This window comes from Volvox carteri (assembly GCF_000143455.1).
Source record: "Volvox carteri f. nagariensis unplaced genomic scaffold VOLCAscaffold_27, whole genome shotgun sequence".
In the NCBI taxonomy this organism is placed as follows: Eukaryota; Viridiplantae; Chlorophyta; class Chlorophyceae; order Chlamydomonadales; family Volvocaceae; genus Volvox; species Volvox carteri.
Genome location: NW_003307570.1, coordinates 492,660 through 515,364, shown reverse-complemented (window position 1 = coordinate 515,364; position 22,705 = coordinate 492,660). Strand labels below are relative to the sequence as shown.

The following is a 22,705-nucleotide window of genomic DNA, read 5'->3' as shown; positions in this document are numbered from 1 at the left end:
ATAGCTTCACCAGCGGCCCCCTTTCCCGAGGCAATTCCCTGCTCTCCCCTGCGAGAGGGGCACCCTAATCCGTTCACCCCATCCGACTTCAGAATGTATTCGTTGGGTTCAGCAACTCACCACCAGCATCCAACCAAACCTAGCGGATCAACGTCGCCACAACTTAGTTCTTAGTCAGCTCGCAAGTTGATATAATCTCGTCCTGCAACGTCCACAAGATGGGGGCCACCTCCCAATTCAGCACCCCTCGCACACCGAGGGGTCGGCAGGCGGATTAGAACCCGGAACCTCCGGGAGCAGAAGTCAGGCCTTAACTTCTGCCAGCCACCTGCCACCTGTATACATATATGAAATGAAGGGGAAGACGAAGGGGGTTCTTCTACCCATAAATACGTCGGCTAATGTACGGCACAATTGTACCTCATTGTTATCAATAATACACGGGTATATATACCCGTGCGCTACCTAAAGCGCATCACCAGCGCTGGTGCTAGCAGCAGCAGCAGCAGCAGCAGCATGTTGAGAATAGACCAGCAGCGACGTACTTTACACATTCCCCGAGTGCTGAGCGACTGCTGCTGGCCTGCTGCATGTCTGCTGCTGCACGTACATATGTATGTATATACATATGTGTTCGACAGGTCCATGACTGTCGCCGAATATTTCAAAGCGACTGGCCGCACTCTGCGACGACCAGACTGGCCGTGTGTTGATGTCGGAGCCCACAGTAGCAAGGTGGTCTACATACCTCTGGAACAATGCACGTAAGTCTACCTTAGTACATGTCTACCTTAGCTTATAACAATATGTGTGTGTGTTACACCTCGGTTGCGTTACCCAGAGAGATGACTGCTAAATACATAAGAGACGTCTGCATGCGTGCTGCTGCTGGTGATGTGGTGACGACGACGCACTGCTGTGCAGCCAACCATCAGCTAATAGTAGTCCCGCTGCTGTACATAGTAAATGCAGCAATCGCGTGCGTACGGCATATGCATGAATAATGTACGAATAAACCTCGCTCGGCGGCGGTGAAGTCCCATCATTGCATCCTTCCTTCCGTATCCATATCTCCTGCTGCTGCTGCTGCCGCTGGATGTAAATCCAGCATGGAAAATTTTCCATGCAGCAGTAGCAGCAGCACCAGCAGCGGCAGCAGTAGCAGCAGCAGTAGCAGCAGCAGCAGCAGCAGCAGCAGCGGCAGCACAAACAAATCCCGTTCGCGCATCCAGAAGCACACAAAGCAAAACCGCCGTCTGTGTAATCATTTTTTATATAAGTTATATGTAGACAGGGTAAGTTATCGCGTAATAGGTGGATCTATCGTAAAATTAGATCTATATCATATATGGATTTATTAGGACGTGTTCGTAACGGTATTTACGCGTCCGGTAGTTAGGCCAGCTGGAAATAGATGGCCTATAGGGGCTCCTGCATTTTACAGAACGGCATGCAAGGCACATACATACATGCGTACAAGATACACGCGCATACAAAGCACGTCCATGCAGGCTCCTGGGTGGCCAACGTCGCCACCAGCTCGACCGCGCACAGACCGCGGACATGCTTAAGGCGGCCAAGCAGGAGCCGGCGGTCAAGCGGCAAGCCTGCATCGATCAGGTGCGTGCGTGGGTCTGCCTGCCCCTGCCTGGCTGCATGCTATGTCTTGCAAGGTCTTGTCGGTCGATCCCGTCTGTTTTCACACAGTGAAATGATCATCACACAGGGAAATGATAACGGAAATGGAGGAGTAGCTTGCACGCGCACGTGCACGTGCACATGCACATGCACATGCAGCGAACAAGCGAACGGAACATGTAACGGCTGCTAGCTGCTTCCACACACACCCAACAGACATGTGCAGGAGTAATAGAACGCATTAACACGCCACGGATTTTCCCACGCCCATCAGATACCTGCCCACACTGCCTGTTAACAGAGTACACGTCCATATATAGTTAAACACCACACACCCGTAATTCATGTATGTGCATGCATGTATGTACTGCAGGCTGGCAGGGTGGCAAGCGCTTTGCAGGACGCTCGCACGGATCAGGCCTGGGGCATCCGCGCGACCAACGGCATGATGCAGATTCCGGCCCGCGTGTTGCCCCCGCCCATCCTCCAGTACGGCCAGGGCAAGGCGGTTGCTGTGGGGAATACGGGGGCTTGGAACCTGGTGTAAGTGGGGGCTGTGTGCGTGTCCATGTCCTCGTGCGATTGTGGGTGCATCCGTATGGTTGGATAGGTGGCATAGCCTAGGGGGCTTGTGGTTGAGGGGTCATCTGAGAGTCTCTGTGTGCACGCGTGTATGTATGTGTGTGTGCGTGTGTGGTTTGTGTGTGTGAGTGCGTGTGTGTGTGTGTGTATGTGTGTGTGTGCGTGTGTGTGTGTATGTGTGTGTATGTGTGTGTGTGCGTGTGTGTGTGTATGTGCGTGTGTGCGTGCGTGTGTATGTGTGCGTGTGTGTGTCAAGCGAGAGTGAAGTGAAGAAGAGGATGGGTAGATGGTATTCGAGTCGTGCAACTACTGGCAGCAGCGTCCCGTTTTGCCATTTATTAATGGATGGGTTTAAGCCTATAGCCTATGAGACATTGGGTTACTGGCCAGGCCAGCAATGGCCCTGGCCATATGCATACTCGTTATGGGTGGTGCCTGGCCTGTGCGTTCACGAAAAACCATGTTTGGCCGTTGCTGTTGTTACATACATACATATGTACGCAACATATGCATCTATGTACGTTTTGTAGTACATGTCGATTGACTGAGTGAAGCTATATAGAGCCTCTCTCGACAAGGAAAGAATGCAAGCTTGCAAGCGAAGTGCTGTATGTATGTTGTTACAGGGTGGTCAACTTCGCCAGCGGCCCCCTTTCCCGGGGCAGTCCCTGCTCTCCCCTGCTAGAGGGGCACCCTAATCCGTCACCCCATCCGACTTCAGAATGTATTCGTTGGGTTCGGCAACTCACCACCAGCATCCAACCAAATCTAGCGGATCAACGGCGCATCAACTTAGTTCCTGGTCAGCTCGCAAGTTGATATTATCACGTCCTACACCGTCCATAAGATGGGGGGCCACCTCCCATTTCATCACTCCTCAAACACCCGAGGAGCCGGCAGGCGGATTTGAACCCGGGTCGACTGGGTCGACTGGGAGCAGAAGTCAGGCCTTAACCTCTGCCAGCCGCCTGCCATATGCTGTATGTATGTATGTACACAGCACCATCGTCAGCACTCTTAACATGGATGCGTTTTTGGACATGAATTGATTGTTTGCTTGCATGTTGTCCAATGATCACTGCTAATATGTAAATGCAGTATGCATATACACCGGCTGATTGTGTTTGGATGTATGTGTGCGCGCTGTGTGTGCCGGGGCTGGGGCCGGGGCCGGGGCCGGGGCCGGGGCTTGGGCCGGGGCTTGGGTTGGGGTTGCAGGGACACTCCGTTTGCAGAGCCCGGCAAGATCCTCTCCTGGGGCGTTGCTGTGCTGATCTCGCAGGTGAGCAAAATATGTAGTAATATGTATGTATACATGTAGCATACATAGTTAGGTGGTATGTACGTATACCTATACATATACAGTCGTTACTACAGATACAAACGTACATACGTCACCAATACATCCACACACCGTATGCTTTGTTGTCCTGATGGTGCTCGGTGGTGGTGGTAGTGGTGGTTGCGCCTACACCGCGCTACACAGCAACACAATTGCTGACCAACCTCGGTCGCGCTTCAAGATCGTCACCTCACCACCAACATTATAGACAAAACAGGACCCACGTGCACTGCAGTAGTCTGGTGGTTTCTGTGTGTGTTCCATCGGTTCGCGCCTCGGTGCGCCCCTCCTGTGCACACGGCTTCCCTTGCTTTTCTGCTTTTTTGCTTTTCTTTACGAAATGTTTTTCTTTCGGCTAGGTAAGAAAGTCATTTCGCTCTGTCGCCTTCCCTTCTTTGGTCTCGTTTCGCAATCACCTAGCTGTGGCCACGTCGCCGCACCCCATGACTACTATCCAAATCATTACGGGCCAGTAAACTAAAAAAATATTCCTGATGCAGTTTCGGTTTAATCATGGAATATCCGCCTTATCTACCTACGGTATCTGCTGCAACCGTCAGTGGTTAGTCGTACCCTCGCGTGCAACCCACTCGACTCTCCGCCGAACTCCCTGTGTGTTTCCGTACTGACACTTCCGTACAGCTCGGTGAGTTCGGGGGCGCTGGTAACATAATCGCATTCGTCGACAAGCTTGCGGACGTGATGAGAGAGCGTGGAATGACGCTGGTGAGTACATTATGCATGCAAAGAGTATTGTACGGCATTGTACGGCATTATATGGCATTGTACGGCTCCGAAGGCTGTACCTAGTGCTAGCTAGCTAACTCGCCAGGCAGGCAGGCAGGCAGGCAGGCAGGCAGGCAGGCAGGCAGGTAGGTAGGTAGGTAGGTAGGTAGGTAGGTAGGTACCGTCTTGACTGTTTGGCGGCGTCGCCATGTACACATGCGCACATGCATGTGCATGCTTTGCACCGTCCGTCATGTTCGTCTTTCTTGTCATTCTTTTGCTGTCTCTTGCTTTGCTAATCAGTAGTATCACAACACTGGGCGTGTCTTTTTATTAGGTGCATACCTTGCTTGTGCTTCGGGTTGTACCATGCAATACACGTTTCGTATCTGCTGCTGTATGTATGCCTGTATGTATGCCTGTATGACTTAGATTATACTGTGGGCCGCGAGAGCCGGGGGCCAAAGCCGAAACACAGCGCAAGGGTCGGGAGCACACAGCACAAGTCGGTTAGTCTTGTGTGCTCCCGACCCCGACTCAGACTGCCAACACACTCCGCAGCCACTCCGCAGCCCCTCCATCCGGGGATGGCGCTGCAGCGGAAACACCACGACGTGCTCTCAGGTCCCGCTAGAGCCAGTCCACAAGTCTCAGCTAGGGCAAAGGCACAAGCTCTCTGGAACATCCCCCCAAAAACACAACCAGCGACACAGGGAAGAAAAACCCGACGGCTAGGGTAGCCCAGGCAGGGGAGGGCTCCTGATACACCTAACAAGCCAAAAAGGAAAAACCTCCAAGAAAGCAATGCGTAGAGAGCTCGAACCACAAGACGTCTTCCAGCCACCTCACGGCAACTGTCCTCCTCTACCTCTCCCTTGCTGGGCTGGTCCAGGGAAGAAGTAACCAACCAAAGAAAAGGGAACACGCACAAGCCCGATCACCGCTGCAGGTGCCCGGCACAGACCAGCGCGACCACAAGGGGGACAACGTAGCCACGACACACAGCTCCTAGGCCCTCCAGAATACCGCAGGGGGAGGATAGTAGCCCGCGCGGCGCCTCCCCCTTACCGTCACTAAACCGGAACAGCTGGTCCTCCAGAACCTACTCACCCTGCCTCGTACTGCACCGCTCCCACTCTCGTCCCTCGCCAAGCAACCCTGTATGTATGCCTGTATGTATGCCTGTATGCATCCATACATAAATCCATACATGCATGTTGCTGTGTATTACAACAATTTAGCAGTACGTACACACCGTACAGTGCCTACCGGTTGTTGTACGTTGGGTTCCACAGCCTCGTGACCGTCCGCCAGTGGAGTACATCCAGAGCTCCGAAACCTGGACAAACCGGGAGGGGGCTAGTCGGGGGATCGAGGCGACAATGCGCGCCGCCTTTGAGCGCGGCAAGGCGCAGTACGGCCCTCAGCCACAGCTGCTACTGGTGATCATGGCGGAGAAGGTATTGTTATCATTATTGGTGCATCTCGGCGTCGTGCATCTGCTGGGCCTCTATATGTGTGTCTGACGTCCGTCCGTAGGGTGTGTATAGGGGGGCGGCCTCCTCATCCGGGGTAATGCGGACTTTGGCGTGATGCATGAGGGATGATATAGACCTGTTTTTTTATAGACGAAGAGGGGCGGGGGCGGGTGGTCAGCATGGTCACGTTGTGTTTCCGGTGCTTGGGTGCGTGTGTAGTGGCTGGCTGGCTGGCTGGCTGGCTGGCTGGCTGGCTGGCTGGTTGTTTTATTTCTGGCGTGCGTGAGGCCACGTTCCTGGCGTGCGGCGGCTAGCTAGGACTCGCTCGTCGCATCCGGCATCCGGGAATAAATGCAAAGTATGTCTGCCTGTATGTCTGCCTGTATGTCTGCCTGTATGTATGTATGTATGTATGTATTTGTATCTCTCCACACTTCAGCCAAATAGAGTCGAATGCAAACAAGCAAATAAAATAAAACATGTATGTGTGTACCTATATTGAATTCTGCCAGCAGCCAGCCAGCCGCTGCAATGGTCACATCGCGCGCTACCTGCACCAATGTATGGCTAGGCATCCTAGCCAACCTAGCTAGGCATCATCATGACGCTAGGCATCATCATGACGCTCCCTTCTGATGTGCGCTGCATGTACATACATACATACATACATACCAGCCGTCTTGGTAGAGCGGTATTGGGGGGGCGCCGAGCTGGCTACCCTCCCCCCCTGTGGTTTCCGGAGGCTTGATCGCCCTGCGTTGCCGCAGGGTCTTCCCGTTTGAGTACTTTTCAATTTAGACCCAGTGCTGTGGAAGGGCGCGGACTTGTGCGGTGTTACCCCCTCGACGGGGGCTATCTCCCCTGGACTAGCCCAGGGAGGGAGAGGCGGAGGAGGGTAGTAGTCTCAGGAGGCTGTTTGGCGTCTTGTGGTGTGAGCTCTTTGCGCTCTTTTTTGCGTGAGGATTTTTGAGCTTGGTGACCTCCCCAGCCCGGGAAGACTCGTCGGGCTCCCGGTCGCCCAAGTCCTGGTAGCGAGCTCTCTGAGATGCTCGGTTCGTTCGGTCGGCAGGAAGAGCCCCCCAGTTGCGACTTCGTTTATGTTAGGAGACCAACGGGCATAGATCCCGTCTAGTTGGAGCGCCAAACAAGCGCTGTTGCGTGCCGGCCGTCGTTTCCCGTGCGGCCTGACCCGGGGGCGGAGTGCATGAGACTAACCAGCCGTATGCACCCGCCCCCCGCGCTGTGCTTCGGCCCTGGGCCCCCGGCTTTTCAGCCCACAGTGTAATCAACGTCATACATACATACATACATACATACATACATACATACATACATACATACATACATACATACATACATACATACATACATACATACATACATGTATGCATGCGTGCGTGTATACATGTATGTTTGTCCACACGCACACGTGCGCATGGTTCACCAGAGTGAGGAATACCGGGAGATCAAACGAGTCTCCGATGTGGAGCTCGGGGTCCCCTCCCAGGTGGTGGTGGCGCGGCAGGTGCGTGGGGGGGGTGCGGGGGGGGTGCGTGGGGGGGGTGCCTGCCGAGGTTGTTGAGGTGCGGGTGTGGATGATTGCGGGTGGGATATATAGTTACCAGATATTGATGCGGGGGATGTCCGTCAAAGCCTGATTAGGGGCCATGGACTATATATAGGAAGTTTGAATCCGCCGTACAACCGAAGGCGGTTTCTTGGTCCTGCAGCCTAGACCCCGCCTCATCCAGTTACCCGACATCATTAAGAGACAGGCCAACCATCGCCACCTACTCTGCATGGTGGTCTAAGTTTACCAATTAGACCTCGACATCACATCACACCTTAGTGGCAATCCGTAATCCTCATACTACCATTCAATCTCGGCGATACGCGCAGGGATCGAATTCAGGACCAATATCTGCTAAATGCAGTGATGTCACCAGACCAGGTATCTGTAGAGAGAGAATACACATATATATTATAGTAACTTTCTTCTTACCCAAACCAAACCAAACCTAACCCACCCACCAACCAACAAACAAACAATCTCCCCACACACACATTACACACAAACACACACAGGCGAAGATTGGCCCTCGGGGGGCGGGCCACCAGTACCTCAATAACGTGGTAATGAAGATTAATCTGAAGGTCAATGGCGTGAATGTAACACTGGCCGGCGAATTAAAGTACGTGTCAGTGATGACGTCATAATAATATGCTTACTACCTGCACATGCACGTCAGCCGCCCGCTATTCTCGATGCCTAGAAGTCCAATCATGATCAATAACCCGCGGGTGCATAGCTGCGACTGCACTGCGGCCGCAATGCACTCTTGGGAGGTTTGCCCGCTACTATCCCCTCCATGGGCGGAAGTCATATGATATGCATCCTGCTATTAGCATATGATGCATCCATGTGATCCATGCTGCTATTCGCATATGTATATGCGTGTATGCGCACTCCCATTTGCATGCATGCCTTGATGATAATATCACGCACGCGCATACAGCATACACGAGCATGCTTGTACACTTAGATTTGAATGTTTGATGCACCAAACCGCACCCAACGAACGATCTCCTATGCCGTGCATGGGATATTTAAGCCATGTGGCCACCACACGGCGCCTGGACGATCCCATGCATCGAACACATATACCATAGTTCAAGCAACTTTCTACCATGAACTCTCTTGCATACATACCTTTGTTCCCGTTGCATCAACCGCCCTCCAACTACCTGCTCCTCGACATACATACATCTTTGCATACATGACATACAGACATACATACAGACATGCACACAAACAAAATGTATTATTTAATAAAACGTGTGTGTGTATGCATGCGCACATGCGCACACGCACACGCAGGTACCTACCGGTGCTGGGGGGCAGCGGGGCGGGGCCTTTCATGATCCTGGGAACGGACGTCTCTCACCCAACGGGATTGGGGCCCCGCCTCGAGGCGACAGCACCTTCCATTGCGGCGGTTGTGGGGTCTACGGACAAGACCTTGGGGCGCTGGGCCACCCGCGTTATGGTTCAGGCCGCCCGGCAGGAGGTCATCTCCGGGCTGGATGTGGCGGTTGCGGAGATCATACAGGAGTTCATGGACCTGAACAGGTGAGGTTGTTGGTTCGGTTGGTTCGGTTGGTGGATTTGGGTGATAATCTGGCTGCTGCTGGCTGCCGCTACTAGCTGATGATGATGATGATGATTGCATGCAGATGATGAACGGGGCTGCGCGCGGCGGCATCCTTATGCGTATGTATGTTGGTGTGTTGCTTGTGCACCACATGCACGCACATTTACACAGCGGCTGTGCAGCCGCTTGTTGTTATGTGGCTAGCTACATATGTATGTATGTATGTCCTCTTCGCAATGTGAGTGCTGTGTATACATACATTGCTCCCGACCCTTGCGCTGTGTTTCGGCTTCGGCCCCCGGCTCTCGCGGCCCACAGTGTAATCTAAGTCATACATGGCGTGTTGAGTAGTTAAGTAGGGATATATGTACATCCCAGATATATCTGAATGTACGGATATGCGTACACAGCTACACAGCTAGATAGATGATAGATGGCTGTCTAATGCTGGCCATGTATGCACTCGATACATGGTGGGTAGCAAGCTGCCGCAGGTACATGGCATCCTTCTTCGCTCCGGCCCTTCCATCCGTCTGCACATGTATGCATGTATGTATGTACTACTACTTGATAATAATGACGATGATAATAATAACAATAACAGCAACCTGTCTGCTGCTGCTGCCTCTCATTTTATTGCTCCCCATTTCCCCTCAGGGGCCACAAGCCCCAGCGCCTGCTTATGTATCGAGATGGCGTTAGCGAGGGCCAATTCGACCAAATCCTGTCGGAAGAATTCCTCGCGATACGCAAGGTGGGTGCGTGGCTGGGTGCGTGGCACCTCTGCAGTTGCGAACCATGTGTCGTGTACACAAAAACCCATGCATGTGCGTGCCACCATATGGCAAAACCCCCCACATGCCCCCCAGTACTGGCCAGGGAGCGAACCGGCCCCGCCGCGCCGCCGTCCTGACGCCACGCATAGCATGGATGCACCCCCTCCTTCTGCTGGCTGTTGTATGTGTACATAAAATACACAAACATAACGGTGCACATGCAGGCCTGCTTACGAGTGGAGCGGGGCTACCAGCCCCTCATCACGTTTGTGGTGGTGCAGAAGAACCACAACACCCGACTCTTCCCAGCGGACCGAAATGGCCCCGGGGCGGATCTCAAGTATGTGGTTGATCGATGCACGTGATGATGAGCGCACGAGGAAAAACAGCAGTTTACATTGGATGGATGGCCAAAGTGCAATGTCGAATGCCTAGTGAGGTAGAAGTTAGGAATGCAGTAATAACAACAGTAATAATCAAAAATAAAATAATAATACTAGTAATAATAAAATAAATAAATAAATATTAATAAATATTAATAAATATTAATAAATATTAAATAATAAATAATGATGAAGGATGATATGAGGACGGTAATATTAAGAGGGATTTCCTTGTTACAGAGGTATTAATATTTGTTTTGCTAGCTAGTAATAAAGACTAATAATAAATAACGTGACGGTCCACGCATACAATCTGCGGTCCTTAGCTAGCCGCATTCCCTACCTCCACTCCTCGATTCGCCTACCTACCTACCTACCTACCTACCTACCTACCTACCTACCTACCTACCAACCTCGAGTTCGCTTATCCTCTGATCGACTAAACCTCGGCTGATTATCACCACGCACCCTCTTTAAACCGGAGCAAAGCTAATTACGCACATTCACGCAGAGGCAACGTGGCTCCGGGTGTGGTTGTGGACGAGGGCATTGTGGCGCCCGCCGGCTATGATTTCTACCTCAACAGCCACGCCGGCCTGCAGGTGCACACCCCTACTTGCTATTACCCGCACCTACCTACCCAACCACCTACTAACACTGCATCTACCTACCTACCGCAACACACAAATACCTACCACTGCACAACTACCTACCCAACTACCAATTACCTACCTACCTATCTATACGTACATAACTACCTACCAGGCTGGCGGGCTAGGCGGCTTAAAGCTGAACCATCAAGCCGCCGAGCCGCTGAGCTGCCGAGCCGCCTTCTTACCTAAACCTAAACCTAAACCTACCTAGCTAAACCTACCTAGCTAAACCTACCTAGCTAAACCTACGCACCTACCTACCCAAAATTCTCCTGCGTACAGGGAACAAATAAGCCTGCCCACTACCACGTCCTCGTTGACGAAATCGGCTTCGGGGCTGACGGCATCCAGCTACTCACGTACTGGATGTGCTACTTGTTCCAGCGAGCCACCAGGTAGGCGGGCACACGAACGGTGGGCCTCTTCGCCCGCCTTGTAAACGCCTTTTTAACTCACAGCTGCCCACCGGGCTAGAATTGTACTAATACATTTTAAAAAAACCCTCTCCACCCTGCTGCATGACGACCCCGTGGTTCTACCGTGGCCGTTCTCTTCCCCTAAAGGGGAAGAGCTCATCCCCCCCCTGAACAAAGATATGTGCGCTTGCATGGAATGCTGTATGCATTTTTCAGTTTGTGAACACCCCTGCATTCTTTCCTTTACCGTTACCATGCTGTGCTCGTCATGCTGTGCTAATCGTGTACTTGTATGTACGTACGGGATTGCACCTTTCGCTTTAATAAAGCCGTGTATGTACGAAACGAAACTCCTTCCCCCCCCCAGGTCAGTTAGCTACTGCCCGCCGGCTTACTACGCCGACCGCGCGGCGTTCCGTGGGCGCACCCTCCTGGTGGGGCGTTCTACTATAGTTCTAGAACGTTCTGATGGCGTCCGGCGGAGGGCGGGTCCACGGGGGGTCCCGGGAGGGGGAGGTGCAGTAGCTCCTGTCTGGGGCCCTGTGGGGGAGATGGCTGTAGCGGGGGGTTGCCGCGGCCTTCAGGCGCCGCCATCGGGCCGTGTGTGGTGGTGTGGAGTTGGGCTGTTTTTCGGGATGACGTGAAATAGGTCGTTCAGGGGATGTACGAGGGGCAGCGGTAGGGTCCATGACTTCTGGGTGCCCCTGGTGAGGATGAACAGCACAGCGGGTTGTCGGGTAGTCAGGTCATGGACAGAGCGTACATCTTCACTAATCTATATGTAAAGATAAATGCATAAGCTGGGTTTTCGACATCCACTCGCCTTATCTTATCCCTATTATGCTTTCTCTCTGTACATTCATTCATTCATCCATCCATCCATCCATCCATCCATCCATCCATCCATCCATCCATCCATCCATCCATCCATCCATCCATCCATCCATCCATCCATCCATCCATCCATCCATCCATCCATCCATCCATCCATCCATCCATCCATCCATCCATCCATCCATCCATCCATCCATCCATCCATCCATCCATCCATCCATCCATCCATCCATCCATCCATCCATCCATCCATCCATCCATCCATCCATCCATCCATCCATCCATCCATCCATCCATCCACATGTGCCCTCAGGCCGCAAGCTCTTCGGAGAGCGGTTCGGATATGGGGTCGGTACGGAGTGGAGGCGGTCGTGGCCGCGGCGGAGGTCCTGGGGTTGGTGGTGCTTCCATCGCAGCCGCAGGGGCGGGCGCCGGCCCAGGCGGCAGTGGTGGCGGACCGTCGGCGAATGTCCGGCTGCAGCAGCAGCAGCAGTTCGTACAGGTGCATAGTTCACTACTGCGAAATTCCGGAATGTACTATATGTAGTTGTACGTACCGTACATAGCCTACGTTGTATAACACTCCTGTCGTACATGGAAACGCGCCAAATCTTTCTCTACCTGCTGTGCTGTATGTGGCGATGTACTGGCTGCTGCACTCATCCGTGTGCCAGCAGGTGCATGGTATGTGGTATGTTTGTGGCTACTAGATGGCGGGCGATATTCAAACGTATACAACTATAGACACAATATTTTATGTAAATATATCTCATAATATAAGCTCGTGCTGGTAATTGGGTTGGTTGAGTACATGACGATGGGGTAATGATGTAATGATTGCGTGTGCAGTGTTTTCCCGCCCTCTCCAGTGATGGGGGTACGATGCGGGACACGGAGGGACACTACTGGTTGCCGGTTTTCTCTCATGTCTCTCTTGGCTCCTGTTGCTCTTCGTTGCGTTCTTGTTGACGGCGTCCTTGAATCTCGGTCTTTAACAACGATGGACGGGGGATAGATACTTCCCCGTGTATGCTGACGTGTATGCTGATGCACGACTTGTCGATCGGATACCGGGCATTTGTGTGGGAGTCGTGTGCAGCAGAGGTTGGTATCCGTCTTCAGCACGGTTTTCCGCTCAATACAAATCCTACTTCTGTGCCTAGCTACATGTCCACCCACTGCTCGACCAACCAACCAACAGCAATTACAATATATCCAACGGATCATCCGATAATTGATAATTGACCGTATGGCACTTCAAGCCCTCGCCCGTACATACAGCAAGATAGGTAGGGCTGCCCTGCACGCCTAAACAGGCGGTATGTCATGTCCATTTTTTTAGCGTCACGTTCATCTTACCGCCTTTTCTTGACGTATCTGTATGAGTATCTGTGTGAAGATGCGTATTACGTGTGTTGTTTATTGGCGTCAGTTTTGTAAGGTTTTGGTAGTTGTCGTCGCCTTACCTTCGCTTCGCTGATCGTTTCGAGATCGAAGTGCAAAGACAGATTTGTTTACGTACGTTGAGTTGTTCTGATTGCAGATTACTCCTTCTCTGTTTGAGCGTTTGTTACATTGAGGAAATGCGCTTGACTATTTTGCCATTGGTTGGGCTAGGTGGGCTAGGTGGGCTAGGTGGGCTAGGTAGGCCAGGGTAGGCTAGGTAGCCTACCTATAGGTCACGCCAGCTGTGTTATGCACAGCCGCTCCACCAATCGGCAAGTTAGAGCCATTTTAAATCTTTGTTCAGACTTGTTTACGTATTCCGACACTGCGTCACCTGATACTGCTCGCCTAATCAGCAGGCCAAAAATACAAATCACCGCTTTCTCAGGCTTGGTCACGCCAGCCTCCGTAATACTTTTACATCACACAACTTAACTTGCCTGATCGGCAGGTTCGAGTTCTGCTCTGGGAGTATCGAGCAATTTTCTCAGTACGTACCATCCTAAGCGTGCTCAAGCTATCCCAAGCGTACACACGCAGTGTCTTTATTAACAAGCCTTAGTCGGCCCTGCAGTGCAGGCTATCACACGGTAGACCACCCGAGGAGCGCGGCGGCCTCGCGCAACCGTATTGCACATTAGGTACATTATCGCGGTCCAGTTAGACACGGACCTCGAACAGCTTCTGCGGCCGATTCATAACATCACTGTCAACACGCCAGCGGGCGCTATACTAAAGGCGAAGCCTCCCGCGCCGCGCGTTCGCGCTCCGATAACGGTTTAGCCGTACAGGTGGCGTCTGTCGTGACTAGGTTAGCTGGCACCAAGGTTGGGTTTGCAGCTGTACCGACCACTATTAGGGTACAATCCGGGAGCGGGAGAAGTGGGCGCGTCTGTTTGGAGAGCGTCGTCTTCGGAATCGCTGTCCCTAGAAAAAATAGGGTTAATGTAGGTGCGGGGTAGGCCCCCCACCTACATTAACCCTATGTTTTCTAGGGACAGCGGTTCCGAAGACGACGCCATGCAGAGCCTGTATCCTACCGCCGAACCGTTTTAACACAGAGGGCTAGAGGATTTTCTCACAAAGCTTTTTTAGTAAGGGGTTGCCTATCCGTTAGTCGTACTTCCCGGTCGTACCACTCCTTTCGAGGCTTGGTGCAACTCCCATAAAGAACCTCCTTGTCGAAGCCGCAGCGCACTTCCAAGTAGATGGACCAGGTGCTGCAGCCGGAGCAAACGTCGTCTCTCCTCGGCAACTGTATACATGAGTACTACGCTCACCTCTTCTTCGTCCCCTGGACGGAAACGAAGAAGAGACTTTGGGGATGAAAGGGGAAAACTTCGCTTCGGCGCGCACGGAAAGTGATTTGGCGCGCTTCGAAAGTCCACAGCAAAAAAGCTCTTCCTCCTGTCGTTTTCAAAGACATGCTGCTAGCGTTTGAGAAGAAGCTGGACGGCAGGGTGAGCAAGCACCAGGTGGTGGTGCAGCGCTTCCTTCATGATGGCTTGCACTCCACATTGAAACAGCACCTAGAGCTGCAGCACATAACCGTCGAGCATACAAAGTGGTACGAGCGCCTAGAGCAGAAAACGGCACGCGAAGCAGATGTTGTCGGTGTTGGAGCAATCTCCCACTGGGTGACCGAGTCGTTCATCCCGCATAAAGGCCCGTTTCCGCTGAAGGGTACAGTACCTGAGCCGCACGTTACGGAGAAGCAAACCTTCTATTGCGAGAAGCATAGAATTAATACAACCCACAATACGTACGGCTCAATGCCGAGTTTTGGAGGCGGCGAAGGCCAGGGAGGGAAGAGCTAGCGCTCGGAGTGCGGGTGGAGGCGGGGAAAAGAAGCCCTCGATGGTGTATTGCCCTGATACGGAATTAGTGATTTAAATCGTTGTTTAAATACTGATCCGGGGCTCCGGAACCCTTAGGATCTCTGTCAAGATTGGTGAGCGAAATACTGCAATGTAAGCCGCGCGTTAAGGTGATGGTGGACATGATGGTACAGTTCATGTACGGCAGGTGTAGTGGTACGATGGAAGGCTGGATAGATGGGTACGCAATCGGTGTACGACATGTTTTACATCTCGCACATGGCGAACGCATCTGAACAGTTCTGCACGCACGCGCACACATCCACACGCAACCGCATGATGTATGCACATGCATCCGCAGGCATGTGCACGCTTCTGGTGGATTTGGTGCACTTCCTAGCCCAGCCTTGCACTGCAATGGAGCGGCTTGCAACTCTAATTCAGTGTTTCTTAATTGCACCCACCATCGTAATAAGAGTCTCTGATCTTTCTCATCTTGGAGCAATACTGACAACACTGCGCAATGTGCGAACCTTTCCTCATATCCTCAAATCAGGCATAGTACTTCGGACATCCGTTTCGCCCCCTCCCCACCTTCCCCCCTTCCCCCGGCACAATCCTCCTCCTCCTTGTTTCGCTGTTTAACCAGGAACCGCTCCGAGACCACCGCAGATATTTCCTTCTCATCATGCACTGTGGGTATCTTGCACTGTCGCACTGAGCCGCTTGAATGCCGTATAACGCAGTTCTGCCCCCTTTGAACAAACACATCAACGACGCAGATTTGATGCTCACTCTTGGCGAGGCCGCCCGCGCGCGGCAATGCAACCAACCAGTCACGCTACCCCCTCACTATTATACGACAAGACTACGGACGGAGCAACACCGTACTTTCCCCTAACCCCCCTCAGGCGGCAAAACAGTGCGCAAACGCAAGTCCTATCTCCCAAGTCCTATCCCGTTCACCGACTTGATGAATTTTCGTTCACGGCATGATCGCGTAATAATGCATTTTATTTGCAGCACCCCTTTCATCTATGAGACAGGAGAGAAGCCAGGTCCTCTTCAACATCCCTACCAGCACCATCAACACCTAAAACTGCGGCACGGCACGGACAAACCGCCGCAACACCTTCCAACCTCCATTCATCCCCTAATCTTCTTACTTTTTAATAATCTCCGCGATCCTGTGTGCCAAACGTCGCCCCCTTCCCTCCTCCATGTACACAGCACGCCGCACGCAACATTCGCTATTCTCCAAATCCGTGTGCACTTCCCACCCGCCTCCACCACCAGTGCTCCCCGCCTCAATAGCCGCTCTTTTTATCAGACACGTTGGCGAGAGGTTGCCCCGCCACGAAGCGGCCCATGTTCTCCACAAAGAAAGCCAGGCTCTCAAACTTCCGGTTAGCAGGGAGCGGCGGCGGCGGCGGCGGTGAATGGAGGGTAATGGAGACGTGAACCGAGGATGGGAATTCATTCCCATGCGGAAGGGCTAACAATAGGAATGAATGAAAAGCAGCGGAAGCAGGCATAGAGCAAAGGCGGCTGGGAAATCAGTAAGGCAAGAAAGGTTAGTGCCGTTCACAGCGGCAGGGCAGTGTTGGTGCCGATCATCACTGGCATGAGCCAAGCCCACCCACCTACCCCAAGACCACGGGACGGGGCGGGAAACCCGGGGGGGGCTGGGGTTTGGCGGTTTCTGTCAACTTACCTTTGTGCTGTCAACACACGGCTGAGCGCATTTACCTTCCGCCCAGCCCACCCCAGCCCAGCCCAGCCCAGCTAGCCCATTTCCCCCCCCCCCACCTGAAACTCCTTGGTGCGGTCTGCACAGTGCGGCGACATGAGCACGTTGTCCAGCTTCCACAGGGGGCTGTCCGGGGGGAGCGGCTCCGTGTCAAACACGTCCAGGGCGGCGCCCCGGATGCGACCCCCCTGGAGAGCTGTATGTGTGTTGGCGGGAAGAGAGAGGTAAGGCGGGTGGGGAAGGGTATGTGGGGGATGCGGGAATGAGGGTAGGCGGGCGGGTCATGTGCGTACACTCACATATACACCCACACAAGCTTGTTTGTGTCTTATAAGCTGAGCCGCAAAACTCACTGCTGCTGATGCCACACGAGCAACTCAACACTGTGGAAAGTCCATGTCCATGTCCAAGTCCAAGACCACGTCCTGCCACGAAGCTCCCCCCCAAACCCCCCGAGACCACCCACCACCAAGCCATCCCGGTTCGCTCCCGCAACCCCCTCGTGCAGAGCCCTCCCCCTCACAGCCCTCACCTTCAACCAGCGCCGCCTCATCCACGCACTTGCCCCGCCCCACGTTGATGAACACTGCGTGCGGCCTCATGGCGGCAATGGCCGCTGCGTCCACCATCCGGTGTGTCCCGGGGGTGTACGGCGTGGCCATCACCACGTAGTCACTGACCGACATGAGGGCCTGGAGCTGGTCCGGAGGGAAAACCTTATCCTGGGGGCGGGGGATGCGGGGTGGAGGGGTGCGGGGTGGAGGGGTGCGGGGTGGAGGGGTGCGGGGTGGAGGGGTGCGGGGTTGTTGAGGGGGGGAGGTGGAGGAATACGAGGATTGGGGAAGAGAGATCTCACAAGGGGTGTCCCTACCCCACCCAACCCTCACCCTCAACCTCAACCTCACCCCACCCCACGACTGCAACACTGCCCAATAAAAGAACGTGACTAAATTGTAGTATAAACAAACCCCATCCAACCCTCACCCTCTCCCTCACCCCACCCCACAACTGCAACACTGCCCAATAAAATAACGTGACTATTTTGTAGTAAACACAAACCCAACCGCACCCTCACCCTCTCCCTCACCCTACCCCACCCCACCCCACTCCACCCGTCCGCGGTGTATCTCACCACCACTCCAGCTGCCTGCTCCTCCGCGGACAGCTCCACCCGCCGCCGCAGCGCCACAACCCGCATGCGGAAGGCCTTGGCCAGCCGGCCACACGCCTGGCCGATGTCGCCGTACCTGAGCGTACACACGTCAGGGGTCGAGTGCATGTGCCGTACACCGTACGTGGGACGAGCCCGGGGAGAGGCAGGGGGCGGTAGAGAGGGAGCGGGCTCGGGCTAACCAGTCGTGGGCAAATACGTGCATGCACAGGACACGTTCCTGCGCCCTCGTGGCGGCCGTGACGGCCTCACAGAGGGCGAGGAAGGAGCTGCTGACATCATTACAGTCTGATGCGGCACACGATGCGGCATATCGATGTGTGCCGTCATGGCGCCAGGTCCTCAGGTGAGGCAGTTTGGTGGGTGGGATGGATTGCGTGCTGGCTGACAAGCGCTTATGAGTAAACGCTTTATGAAACTCAGGGCTGGTAGTGGTGGTGGTGGTAGTGGTGGTGGTAGTGGTGGTGGTAGTGGTGGTGGTAGTGGTGGTGGTGGTGGTGGTGGTGGTAGTGGTGGTGGTAGTGGTGGTGGTAGTGGTGGTGGTAGTGGTGGTGGTAGTGGTAGTGGTGGTGGGTGGTATTATGACCTGTGAATCCCTACTGCGAATCCCGAATCCCGCGACAAGTGCATGCCAAGCAAATGTGCTGCATACCCGATGATGCCCATCGTCTTGCCGCGCAGCTCCTCTACCTCGTACGGGTCCCATTGGACGGCAGCCTGTGTGGATGTCCGTACACATGTGGTGCCGTACGGAGACAGGATGCCGGAAACGGACGGACTATGTAGGTCCACTATAACAGCGATGGCGGCAGCGGTCATGAAGAGGGACAAAGGAGCGCGACGGGACTCCCCGGCGGGCCGCGTATGCCGGGGATCATACACATGGCCTGCCCCCCCAACACAACCCCGAGGACTGCCCACCGACCCACCGACCCACCGACCCACCGACCCAAATCAGAGCTACCACACAATCCGATGGGAGCGGAGACGTACGCCATTCCGCTGTGACCTTCATCCCTCAGAGCTTGATTTCCCTTTTGCCCCCTTCTGGCTTCCTAGCTAGAGGAGGAAGGGATGGTGGTGGTGGTGGCAGTGGTGGTGGTGGTGGTGGTGGTGGTGGTCGAGGGGCGCACCTGCTGTCGCCGCAATCTTGGGAGGTCTTTTGCGAACCAGTTGCAGGCCGTCAGACAATACTCGGCCAGGCTGTTGCTGTAGACACCCTGCATGCCATGTGCGTGTGTGTTTCGTGTCTCTTGTGCCCCGCGGGTGTGGGGGTGTAGTTCCCCCTGGCCCACCAAACAAAAGCTAACGTACAAACCACCCGTCCGACCGATCGACCCCACCGACAAACCTAACCTGGTATATATACAGACGCCGACGGGCGCTCTCATACACACATGCACTCTCCCTCCCTCACGCACGCACATACACACACACGCACAGGTCCCCAGCCGACCCTCTCCCCACCCTGGATGTCAAACCTTGGCGTTGGTGAGCGTTACAGGCCCGTCCACCAGCTCCGGAAACAGCAAGTGCTCCAGACCCGCACTGGCGCTGTGCAACCACTCGAGGTTTCGGAGCTTGGGCCACATGGCCTGCGTTTGTTGCTTTGTTTTTGTTTATTATTTACATCGCATTACCTTGGCCGCACAACATTATGATGGATGTGAGAAAATAAGTCGCGACAAGGCAAGAAGAGGAAGGCCAGCGTGGGCCCAACCAACCAACAACCAACTAGGGCGTGTTCCACACGAAGGGCGTGTTCCACATGACGAGCGAGACAGACCCACCATCGGTCGGCTGCTTACCCGAATATCATCCCCCTTTCCCGCGTTCTTGCCCACTCCGCAATTCAGGAGTACTGTGATGCTGTCCCACTGCTCGGGAGTTAGGTGGACCAGGTCGTCAAGGTTGCGACCAATGGCAACAACGGTCACGGTTGGAGGCAACTGCTTCAGAACCTCCAGCTCCGGCAGATTGGGCCCCGAAACCACGAGCAGGTTGACGGTACGCGGGGCGGCCATGGTTGCGGCTGCGGCGGGCACGGCACAAACCGCCGTGTTGCGTTGCGATGGCACTGAGGGGCGTTCACCGGGCCGAGTCCTGAGGGACAGCCTGGAGAAATGGGGAAGGAAGTAATGACAAGGTTTTGCCGTTGCATCCGCATGCCTCGCATGAATATGTGCCGCGTGTTGACTGTGTGAGCACCCCTACGTTTCGAGTGAGACAACCCGATGGTTTCTTGTGCGCAGGATGTTTTTTGTGGCCCACACTCTGCTCAATGTCGATTACTTGAGAGCCTGAACTTCTTGGAATGTTGAATTCAGGGGTTTCCGTGAAGTCGAGGACCTATGATGAGAGTGGGCTGGATGCGTTATTCCATAAAAACCCTCCAAAACTATCCGTTATTTGCACATGTCATGATAGGTTGAGGCACAAGAATTGTTTCTTGAGAGCTTACAAATTAGGATCCCAGGAAAAAACGACAGTGTTGGAGGCAATTCTTACCTGAGCGCTGCAGGCACCGAAGAGGCCCGATGCAAAGAAGTGGCACGCGTTTGTTGGGATGAACCTTGCATCACTAAAAGCACCCGCCAAAACAACAAATATTTACATTGAGCCTTCACTTCCTGTATCGGTTCGCTGTTGATCGCGGCTCCGGGACCGTACTACTACATGTCTTCGTGGAAGTCACTTACACATACACAGAGATTTCTTAGCGTGGTAAATATTGTTGCTTTGTCTTGCCTGGGAAACAATTTCTTAAACCTCAACGATCCCGAATCAAAGTGGAATTGACTTCTTCAGCCTGTCAGCTTACAAGTCATCTCTAGGAACCACTAACGTTAAAATGGTTAACACACGGCCACTTACATTTAAGCAAGAGCACTCGATTGGTAAGCGAATTTTGTGGGCGTCACTTCGGGCAAGCTCTAGGGTTTACTTCAACTTGTCATGCCTGTCCGCGGCCCATGCAGATAAGCGAAAAGCCGAAGCCGCACGCATCAAGGAAAAATATCCTGACCGTATTCCTGTGAGTATCATGAAGGCGGGATTAGCGGACCGAGGCATATCGCACCTTGTCGTCTTCAGCTCACGAGCAGCCTTTCACGCTCGTTACAGGTCATCGTGGAAAAGGCAGAACGTAGCGATATTCCCGACATTGACAAGAAGAAGTAAGTTCGTTGTGCGCAGTTTCTGAGGCAACTCCGCTTGCCTGGCCCTGATGACGCTGGCATGGCACCTGAAGGTACCTTGTGCCCTCGGACCTTACGGTTGGGCAATTCGTCTATGTCATCCGAAAACGGATAAAGCTTAGCCCCGAGAAGGCCATCTTTATATTCGTGAAGAACGTCCTGCCACCGACAGGTGGGTTATGTGGACGCTGCAGCACCTTGGACATCCCTTGGACGCCCCTTGCCCTGTACCCCCTGCCTCGCCGTCCCGGGTTTAGGAGATTGGGCGCGTGACCCCATCCGCGTGGTTCGAGGTTACGACAACCCGTAAACGTGCAAACGGTCGCGTGACTTGGGTTTCGGAAACCTGCGAGCATGGTGGTCGCCCCACGGCTATGTTGCACTTCCTACTTGGAGAAATCTGCGGCCTTTCTTTTGCGTGCGAGCTAGTCCTTACAACGTTACTTTTACGGAACCGATTCGGTGTACACGTCGACACATCTGTAACGCAACCTTGGTTTCTCAGTTTTGTATAGAACGTACCGCCTTGGGTGGTGCTGACCCTTCTTCCAAAAGTGCATCGCGGCGCCACACGCGCACGCTGTCTCTCAAAATTGCTGCCGCCGGAAGCAACTCCCTGGCGGCATCGGTGCTGTCTGTAGTCTGCACCTCTTTCCCACGCGCACGCGCCATGCATGCCCCCTATCCCGCCTATCCCCCAGCCGCCCTGATGTCCTCCATCTACGAGGATCACAAAGACGAGGACGGCTTCTTGTACATCACTTACAGCGGAGAGAATACGTTTGGCGGCGTCGCGGCGCTGGGGGAGGGGGAGGAGCAGGAGGGTAATGAGCAGCTGCTGCTTCAAGGGTAGGCGCTGCCGCGGGGCATTACTGTCAGCGCGGGGTCCGCGACCTGCACGTTGCAGTTTTACGAAGTTCGCTTCCGACCAGGTTGACCGCTGTTCCCCTCTGTACGGGACGGGGCTGAGGCATATTGCAGTACAGCTATACGTCATGAACTCGTTGAAAATGATGATTTGCTGGTCCTAACGGCAACTGCGATGACATCTGCGGCTGTTTCAACGCGGTGGCGGGAGCAAAAGCAACGGTGGACGCTGCAGCACAACTGAAGCTGCAGTAGCGGAAGCACGTGCAAGAGCAGCTTTGCAGCTGTAGGAGACCAGTTTGGAGACCCATTCGGCTCCTTGCTCATCTCTGAACGTCGGCCAATGCTCTCCCGTTGTTCCTGTCCCAGCACGACGGGCTCTGGGGCTGCACCTGGAGCCCTGGCTCGTATGCGGAGGAGCTGCCGGGCGGGCGGAGTGACGTCCCGCAACCCCCATGTGCGAGGTTGCCACGTTGG

At 54.0% G+C, this 22,705-nt stretch overlaps 4 protein-coding genes across 4 annotated transcripts; 2 read left to right on the top strand and 2 right to left on the bottom strand.

The window, feature by feature from the left end:
* Positions 1–612: 612 nt before the first annotated feature.
* AGO2 (Argonaute-like protein) lies at positions 613–11,204 on the top strand (the record flags this gene model as incomplete). Its single annotated transcript, XM_002952044.1, has 14 exons — positions 613–764; positions 1,512–1,620; positions 2,012–2,181; positions 3,319–3,502; positions 4,205–4,288; positions 5,584–5,748; positions 7,274–7,291; positions 7,852–7,958; positions 8,645–8,896; positions 9,576–9,672; positions 9,919–10,034; positions 10,562–10,679; positions 11,013–11,125; positions 11,189–11,204. The coding sequence occupies 14 exons, from the start codon at positions 613–615 to the stop codon at positions 11,202–11,204; spliced, it is 1,701 nt and encodes a 566-aa protein (XP_002952090.1).
* Positions 11,205–14,504: 3,300 nt separating this feature from the next.
* Positions 14,505–15,165, bottom strand: VOLCADRAFT_92636 (uncharacterized protein; the record flags this gene model as incomplete). Its single annotated transcript, XM_002951973.1, has 3 exons — positions 14,505–14,646; positions 14,707–14,874; positions 15,119–15,165. The coding sequence occupies 3 exons, from the start codon at positions 15,163–15,165 to the stop codon at positions 14,505–14,507; spliced, it is 357 nt and encodes a 118-aa protein (XP_002952019.1).
* A 1,385-nt stretch (positions 15,166–16,550) lies between these two features.
* On the bottom strand, positions 16,551–20,679 carry VOLCADRAFT_92635 (uncharacterized protein; the record flags this gene model as incomplete). Its single annotated transcript, XM_002951972.1, has 10 exons — positions 16,551–16,643; positions 17,053–17,189; positions 17,526–17,715; positions 18,126–18,240; positions 18,347–18,589; positions 18,817–18,881; positions 19,094–19,219; positions 19,298–19,384; positions 19,973–20,196; positions 20,673–20,679. Coding segments are annotated over 10 exons (1,287 nt in total), but the record flags the coding sequence as incomplete, so codon positions are not given.
* A 233-nt stretch (positions 20,680–20,912) lies between these two features.
* On the top strand, positions 20,913–22,422 carry apg8 (autophagy protein). The gene is made up of 5 exons (XM_002952043.1): positions 20,913–21,061; positions 21,143–21,198; positions 21,288–21,340; positions 21,415–21,533; positions 22,063–22,422. Exons 1-5 carry the CDS (start codon positions 21,016–21,018, stop codon positions 22,212–22,214), a joined length of 426 nt encoding a protein of 141 aa, XP_002952089.1. The 5' UTR covers positions 20,913–21,015; the 3' UTR covers positions 22,215–22,422.
* Positions 22,423–22,705: the final 283 nt, after the last annotated feature.

Coding starts and splice junctions, on each gene's coding strand:
- apg8 (XM_002952043.1), top strand. CDS start 21,016: ATGGTTAACACACGGCCACTTACATTTAAGCAAGAGCACTCGATTG. Junction 21,341..21,414: donor CCCGACATTGACAAGAAGAA/GTAAGTTCGTTG, acceptor TGGCACCTGAAG/GTACCTTGTGCCCTCGGACC. Junction 21,534..22,062: donor GAACGTCCTGCCACCGACAG/GTGGGTTATGTG, acceptor CCTATCCCCCAG/CCGCCCTGATGTCCTCCATC.